Here is an 8,633-nt window from a genome sequence, read left to right on the forward strand (position 1 = left end):
AGGCGCTTTGCATTGTGGTAGTTGTAGTACTTTACCGGAGTAGTCGGGCAGCTCTGCTACCTTGCAAACTACAGCTCCCAGAGGGCTTTGCAAACGCAATGGCGGGGCAAATAGCTGCCATCAGCGAGTGAAGGGGTCGTGTCCCCCTTGGGCTTGTTAAAAGTGCATCAACAGGTAAAAGCCCGGCGGAAAGATTTGAGTAAGATGTATCTTTCTAACGGTATGGCTATTTTGCATAGAGAGGAAACTGCGGGACGATGAATCCGATCCTTTGCACAGGACGGGAGCATATTTAGTGTATGATAGACCTTGTATTTGGGGTTATAGAGTGAAGCCTTGCTTCGCCTCGCTATGCTTTCTTTCATGCGAGGAATCCCCTGCAGTGGCAAGCTCCTGGGGTCCTGCGCGAAGTGGGGGCTCCTTGCACAGCATAGGAAGGCGCTTCTAAGGACTTGCGTGTGCATCAGGCTCGGGCAAGGGTCGAGAGCCGAGCGATCCGCCCCGCGCCCTGATGCAGCATTTGCGAGCGCAAAGCGACACATCTGGACTCCCGAAGGGGCCCGGAGAGCTGAAAACAGCGGCAGGCAAGTGTCTGTGCAAAGAGGCCAGAAAGAAGAAGCATCGTTGTCAGCTGCTCAGAAAGGTAAGGAACGGGAGGCTCCAGCAACTGCCAAGATTTCTTGGCAAGTAAAATTCGTTTCCCAAACTACTACAGTTCTCCAACTTTTTAGGCATATCTGCATATATATAGACGTGTTTCTGTTGAGCCTAGTGGTGTTTTTTCAGTCCATTATCTGAAATATTCTACATAACTTGCACTGCTGTCCTAACCCTACTTACCTGGGAGTCAGCCGCCATTAAATTCAGCAGGACTTACATCTGAGTAGACCTAGCTAGGATTGTACTGCTCATAGAATTGTAGAGTTGGAAGGGACCACAAGGGTCATCTAGACAATTCCCTGCAAAGCAGGAATATTTTGCCCAATGTGGGGCTTGAACCCACAACCCTGAGATCAAGAGTCTCATGTTCTACTGGGATCTCAGATTATTTGGGGATTTGTTTCTGAGACAATGTTCGACAGTTGTTTGACTGGAGGCCTGTTGATGAATGGGATAGGCAGAGTGAGACTGCCTTGGGCAACTGATTTTGGCTATCATGGAAGGGCAGCAAAGTGCTATTTTCTTATTATTGTATTTTTACATTTAAGGGAGAGATGCTTGTAAGCATTCTGTCTCATATGACCCAATAACTTGATTAGCCTTGGATATCATGCACCTTGGTTTGGGACAGGGGGCACCATTTGCTGTTCTGCCTCAGGGAGCAAAGTATCTTGGGCCAACCCTGAGTGTGGTACAATGTATTTGATTTATAATAGAGGTTGCCCAGCACTCAGATTTGTGTGGAAGTGGGATTTTCTGCTTCAGGAGTCCTTTCACCAAGCTGGCTGTGATTGCTTCCTAGTGAGAGGGTGTCTGTTCATGCTCTAAGACCATGGAGGGCTGATTGCAGTATTATGTGGTCTACATATGTTTTTTTCTGGAATCCCTGTGATCCACAAGTTTTTTTTTTTTACATTTACAAAGCTAGAGTGTGTTCCCAAGATCTCTTGACAATTAGCACACAACAAATCAAGTGATCTTGAATTTGTGCTTGTGCTTCTTAACATAAGATAAGAAGCGCTTTGGTGGACCATAGCAAGGCCCACCTAGTCCAGAACTCTTTTCAAGAACCCCGGAATTATGGAATCTTCATCAGAACTTATAACTCATTAATGTACAAGATCCTATGTCAGTTATTTGTGCCATATGGATGAACAGTCCTTCTCGGGCATACAAAGCTTCCTAACCTGCTGCACCATAGCTGATAATTTTTTGCCACTGGCAAGCCAGGGAGTGATTATTTATTTACATGCTGGGTTTAGTGTCCTTGCAGCTATTTCTCTTTTCAAAAATTAAGTTATTCTGTGAAAACACCTAGACATTCAAGCAGTTGCAAGTCATTGTGGTTTGAATGCCACCAACAGCGTTCAGAACTAGTGCACAGATAATGCTTTTCAGGCATTCTGATTATTTGTTAATATGGGAAGGTGTTAATATGGGAAGGGAGTTCTAAAATGAGTGGCGAGCCTCGGGGACGGATTTAGGGGAGCGCAACTGGTTCGGTTGCAGTGGGTCCGGAAACTTGGTGCCGCAATTGTGATTTAGAATAGAGCACAAGAGGCAGGGGTGCAAAATTTTGGCATCACACAGGGAACTGCTGAAATTTGAGACCCCAGGATCCGTCACTGGGAGCCTCCATGACTGCAGGAGGTTCCCCAGTTCATAGTGTCACTCCTGGTGAGCAAATGGAATGGCAATAGGGGCAGCAGTGCTAGCACACTCATCCCTACAAATAGACTCTTGTATGTTGGATGTTCAATTAGCACCTAATTAGAATGTGTGACCCAGGGACGCAGGTGGCGCTGTGGGTTAAACCACAGAGCCTAGGACTTACAATCAGAAGGTCGGCGGTTCGAATCCCCGCGACGGGGTAAACGGGAAGGTAAACGGCTTTTCCATGCGCTGCTCTGGTTCGCCAGAAGCGGCTAAGTCATGTTGGCCACATGACCTGGAACCTGTACGCTGGCTCCCTTGGCCAATAGAGCGAGATGAGGGCCGCAACCCCAGAGTTGGTCACGACTGGACCTAATGGTCAGGGGTCCCTTTACTTTTACCTAGAATGTGTGACAGGACTATGGCTTGGGCCTCTTGAGTTCCTCAGACAGCAATCTTATGCAGAGTTTCCTGTGCAAAGCCCTTGATTTCAAAGGACTCCATGCCTAACTCTTCACAGAACCTTCCTGTAAATATCAGTGTATTTGTTCTACCATTTAAATACATTGTGCTCACTGCATTATTTATATGTTTGGAGTTTTTAATGTTATGCATAAAGCACTTCATTGATCATTTTTACATTTTTATGGGTTTCCCATTCAACCATAAGAACAATAATCTATTTTGTAAGGCATTTCATAAAAATTAAAAGCCTGGCTGGATTTAATGAACGAAGGCATAAAATTGGCTGCTATATATGCAATTGGCTATAGCATTTTTTTTTAACTGTTTTGGAAGATTTCTCCACAATCTTTATTCAACTTTAGCTTAGCATGTGAAAGGTTGAGTGGTGGGAGACAATTGAAGCTGGAGACAGGCTAGAATTGGGCCCTTGACTAGTCCAAAAGGATTTGGCCCAATATTGACTAAAGTATGGCTGAAGTATTTTTAATGATTTTACAGCATGAGTACGACAGTCATAAACATGGTTGTTACTAATAACAAAAAGGAATAGATCATTGGTGTTTGAAACCAGCAGAGAATCGATGGTGAGAGAACAAGTTGCCCCAGTGCCCCTGAGCATGAAGGCAACGCAAATTGGATCAAAAGCAAATGCCGTAATCACTGTATCCACTCTAGTAATTCTCAAGTTCTGCACTGGGGCTCTCTGCTGAGCTGTGAGAGTACTTCTTGAGAATGAGAAATGAAATAATTTGTTGCTTATTTTATTAAAATATGTATACATCACTTGTCCATTGTTAAAAGCTGTTTAAATAATAATTATAATAAATTAAATACGTGTTGCATAAATAATAACTCTCAATTAATACTAAAAAGCCACTGAAAGTCTTGTAAAATCTAGCCTAAATAGACCTTGTGAAAGCAAAACCTGTTCAGCTAACCTGTGGCCCTCCAAGATGTTGTGGGGCTACAATTTCCATCATCTCTTACCATTGGCTATGCAGGCTGATGCTGAGGGAAGTTGGAGTCGAACAACATATTGGGGGGGGGGCACAGGTTAAACACCCTGGCTGTTCCTTGACAGCAAACCATCACTAAATTTCCCATGGAAAGAGTGGGAATGAGGACTTTAGGGGTTAGAAGAGATGTAAAATCCTTTTAATGTTCCATTATTCTGAAAGCAAAAGCTGTTTTGACTCAGTCTTTTATCTTTCTCAATTTTAGAGGAAGCATTTAGGAGCTATTGGATATATGTGCATAAGACAACAATGTAGTTTGTGGTTGTAGAATAGAGTCCCTTCCAGCTCTATGATTCTATGTTTTTCTGCTTCAACAATATTTCATTATGTTCCTATCATTTTATGTCATTGTATTTTGTGTAAATTATTAAAAAAAATAAATAAACATTTTCTATTTTAAAAAAATTATATAGCTATCTTTCTACCAGTGGGGGGGGGGACATGGGCATAGCCAATATTTTTGTTAGGGGGCAGAACCTCAGATTTGTATTGGTTTGTATTGGTTTTTACTTACTGGGGGCAGCTGCCCCCCCCCGGCTACAACCATGAGGGGGACACAGGAAGGAAACAAGGTTGGAAGGAGGGCAAGGTTGGAAAAAGGTTGAGAAACCTTGCTCTAACCAACAGAGCTATAGGAGACTGATAATGTATAACTACCGTTTCGTAATTTTTATTTTTTTGGTCTTGTTTTCTCTTTCAGTGAAAGAAGCTGGGCGAGATTTCACCTACTTAATAGTGGTGGTGATCGGCATCGGTGTCACAGGTTGTTGAGACAGGGGATTTAATTGTTTTAATTGTTGACCACTTCAGCAGAAAGGTTCTTGGTTCGCCTACATTTTATTTTTCCTCTTCCATTTCAGGTGGTTTATTCTATGTGATTTTTAAGGAGCTGTTCTCTTCCTCCAGCCCCAGTAAAATCTATGGAGATGCCCTGGAGAAATGCAGAGCTCACCCTGAGGTTTGTTTCCAAGTCTTGAATGTTCTGCTTACCACAGAGCCCTAGCACATTACAGAGAATTCTGAGGCATCTTTTGAGGGACGGTCACTCACTTTGCATTGGGTACTGACTAGCCCGTGCACCGCTGCCCTGGAAATACATCCTAGAATATTTCTAACATTTCCTGCTGCTTCATGCTTCAGGGAAAGATCAGTGATAGTGGGTGAGCTTTCAGTGTATCATAAGAGTTGAGTGGGGTCTTGTAGGCCATCCACTCCCAGGAAATCTGGCACTAGACCATTCCCAGCAGACGGCTGTGCAGCTTCTGCTTGAAGATTTCCAGAGAGAGAGAGAGAGATCACCACCTCTCTAGGTAATGTGTTGAAGAAGGTCATATAGTATTACTGATTGAACTGAGGGAACTGTGCACCTAGTGTTTGATAGGAGACGAACTACTAAGCACCCTATCCTGTCCTTACTGATTAGGTAATAGGTGTTTTTGGTGAACCCATAAAAGGTTACGGTGAAGCAACGCGCCGCGGGAGAAGACAACTGGTCAGGTACCTGTGAATGCATCGCTTACAGAAGCACTGGCTCTCTTTCTGCTAACATTCTCTGTGGATTTGTTACATACTCTGTTCATCTGACTTGACACATGTCATATTCACTTGTCTTGCCAAGAAGGTAAAAGGGAAAATACCTTGGGGCCTAGGCTAGCAGCCTGAATTTAAGGCCTACAATAACCCTTGCAAATGCACCTGATAGCCAAGAAACCTTCTTAGTCACATTGATTGCCAGCATATATTTATGCTGAATAACAAGGATGCTGAAGGGACACTGGTCCATCTTACCCCCGTGTGGAGCTTTGTGTACCTATTGTACATGAATTTGACACAGATGTGCCACAGCAACACTCAGAACACTATATCCACGATTGTTACTCTTGAGGTGGGACATGATTCCTCCACAAGTGCAGAAGAACTTCATTCAGGTTCCAGCTGGTCATGGAAGCATGCTCATCCAACACAGTGACTTCATTCACATGGTTTTGCATGATCTGCATGAACCTCAGGCTCATGCTTCTCCTTTTCCTCCTCTTGCCTGGCTGAAAAGAGGGACTTTAGCTCCTATTTTCAGTTAACCACAGTCGCTTGTGATGTCTGGATCTGGAATTGGAGGTAATGGTTAGTTATGAAATGATGGCTAGCTTCAACAACCCAGCTTCATAACACATGGTTTGAAGTTAGCTTGTTTAAAATTAGCCATAGTTGATGTTATCCAGGATTTGCCCCTTCAGGTAACATGACAAACCAGGATTAACCAAAAGCAAAATCAAGTGCTTCCTAATTACTCCTCTTGGCTCTGTGGGAGGATAGGGGGTAGCATGCAAGCCTAAGGTCATTACAGCTCATTATTATCCATGCACATTATGCTAAACCATGGTTTAACATAGGAATAGCTGACATGGTGTCCTCCAGATGTTGCTGGACTCCCAACTACTACTAGCCACTAGAATGGCCATTGGTCAGGGATGATGGGAGTTGTAGTCCAGTGGCATCTGGAGTGTATCATGTTGGCTGCCCCTTGTTAGTATGTTCTCAAAGTTGCTTCACGCCTAGGATTAATCTCATTGGGTTGTGTCTAGCATTAGACATACTCAGAGTAAACACATTGAAATTAATGGAAATGACTCATGATGTTGTTGGTTCTGTATTTATGGCCACTATCCTGTGCATGCATCCTTGGACTTCCTTCTGAGCAAACACGCTCAGGATCAGATGTAAATTGAGTTTTAGACCCAATTCACTTGTTTGTGGGTTAGGAAGCTTTCAGATAGCTTGGTCCAAGTGTCACCGTAACCAGACAAGTTTAATTGAATTCTGGAACTAAGACAAGATTGTCCATGTAAAGTTTTTGTTTCTTAGAAATATAGTGTATAACTATTAATTTTTCGGGCATTAACATTCAAGGCTTGCAAAACCTTTCCTCTCTTTTTTTTTCTTAGCCACATTGAGTATGTAAAAGATGGACTGAAATACATGCGCCTAAAGTTTTACATTGAGGGCTCAGAAAAAGGAAAGCAGGGAACAGTTCATCTGGAAGTGAAAGAGGTATGACAGCCTCTGTGACCTACATCAACCATAATCTTAATGCTTAGGTTAGTGTGCGCAAGGAAATTAATTCCCCTCTCTTTGCAGAATCCAGAAAGTGGAAAATACGAGTATCGTTATATATTTGTGGATATTGAGGTCTACCCTAGAAGAACCATAATAGTTGAAGACAACAGATAGAGAAACAACTGAAGTGACCTTTCATTGCAGTTTGTGATGCTGTAGTTTACAAAAATGGGAGTAATGAAGTAAAAGTTGGCTGAAAGGTCATTTTGCATCCTCACAACATACCCGTGTGAAGGCAGTGGAGCCACTGAGGTTATATGTAATTCTGCTGGGTAAATACTGGAAGTAGGTAATCATTGTTGTTAATAGAAAATGCAAACTGGGTTGACGCAGTTAATATAAACTGGCAGCCAGCTGTGGCAGCGGCAAATATGATTTAGCAAAGATTGTTCATGGTGAATCACAGTTTTATACACGCAGTCTTCTCAGGATGAATTTCCTTTGGATTTGGATTTCATGCAAGTGCTACAATAAAGAAGACATTCAAAACAGACAGAATATCTTTGTCCTTTCGTGCACAGAGTTCACATACCGAAAAAGGTGTGTGGCGTCTGTTTCTGTATTGTTTACAGACTGTAAGGCAGAATGTCGCAGATTATAAATTGTTTCCTAGTAGGATCTAGGGCTCCTCTGAATGTTCTACTTTGAATCTTGGGGTTGAAAGGAATACCCCTCTGTTGTGAAAAATGTTGCCTTTTTCAGGCATGGACGCTGCTGTAGTTTGGTTTCTTTGCCATCACATTGCTGCCACTCCCACCCCCCTTTTTTATTGCTGCATCATCTTCCTCAATCACATCAGCAATACCACTAGGTCAAGTATCATTTAATAGTCAGGCTGACATCAGAACTATCCGTCACCAACTAGATTTCATTGACTCTTGGATTGGTTGTGATCACAGTCAGCCAGGGAACACATAGTGCACAGGATGACATCACAGCTCGATGCAGTCAGTTGGACTTGGCTTATATGCTGATGTCACTGAGAAGAAGAGCCAGAACACGTTCACCTATTCTTAATGCAGCCACCAAATAAACCCCACATGTTTTGATATGGCTGAAAATGTTAGCAAAAACCATTCCAAACTTCAGCTCAGCCCTAGCAGGGTCTGTTCTGTTCTCCTTTCCTTTGAAAGCTGGGGAACACTTTGCAGTATCCAACAAACTTGGTATGTTTCTCTGTTTGGCTAAAGGTAAATAATATTGCCATCTAGTGGGCTTTTTGACAGATTGCATCACATAAGCCTTTTCTAGCTCATCGTTCATTTAACATAAACTGCACTGTATTACAAGTATTCATCAAATCTTGATAGTGAATGAGTTGAGTTACTGACCAACTAGGGTGATATCCGTCTGAGTCATTAGGTATCACCCTTTGATTTTTATAATAGCATTCAAATCACATGCCATTCAGGTTTATGCTTTGGAATATGTAATGCTATATAATACCATAAGGTTCTATGGATTAAATTCCCCATTTTGTTAATTGAATGAAGTCAGTAGGCATGACTTAATACTTATTGACCATGCTGAGAAGACTCAGATGCATACAATAAAATGTCAACAATTTAGAATACTAGATCATCTTTATAATACTACAAACGCCATTGAATTTTGCCTGCACATATCCCCTTCTTGTTGTGTTTTCCAAATTTAAGCTCCACATTAACTAATATAATTGCTGTTTGTTCTACCTTGCCTGATGTCTCATTTACAAAGGCGGTGAGG

General features: G+C 42.4%; 1 protein-coding gene across 1 annotated transcript; it reads left to right on the forward strand.

Moving 5' to 3' along the window:
- Nucleotides 1-60: 60 nt before the first annotated feature.
- On the forward strand, nt 61-7,406 carry TIMM21 (translocase of inner mitochondrial membrane 21). The gene is made up of 6 exons (XM_083449831.1): nt 61-643; nt 4,495-4,557; nt 4,655-4,752; nt 5,218-5,291; nt 6,737-6,842; nt 6,930-7,406. Exons 1-6 carry the CDS (start codon nt 352-354, stop codon nt 7,020-7,022), a joined length of 726 nt encoding a protein of 241 aa, XP_083305957.1. The 5' UTR covers nt 61-351; the 3' UTR covers nt 7,023-7,406.
- The last annotated feature ends 1,227 nt before the right edge of the window (nt 7,407-8,633 follow it).

Source organism: Podarcis tiliguerta (genome assembly GCF_965153285.1).
Source record: "Podarcis tiliguerta genome assembly, chromosome: 7".
NCBI classification, from domain to species: Eukaryota; Metazoa; Chordata; class Lepidosauria; order Squamata; family Lacertidae; genus Podarcis; species Podarcis tiliguerta.

Bases quoted from the DNA above. Each gene is read 5' to 3' on its own strand.
- TIMM21 (XM_083449831.1), top strand. From the start codon at position 352: ATGCTTTCTTTCATGCGAGGAATCCCCTGCAGTGGCAAGCTCCTGGGG. The intron at 4,558-4,654 runs GTTGTTGAGACA...CTTCCATTTCAG, and splicing joins GATCGGCATCGGTGTCACAG to GTGGTTTATTCTATGTGATT. The intron at 5,292-6,736 runs GTACCTGTGAAT...TTTTTTTCTTAG, and splicing joins GGGAGAAGACAACTGGTCAG to CCACATTGAGTATGTAAAAG.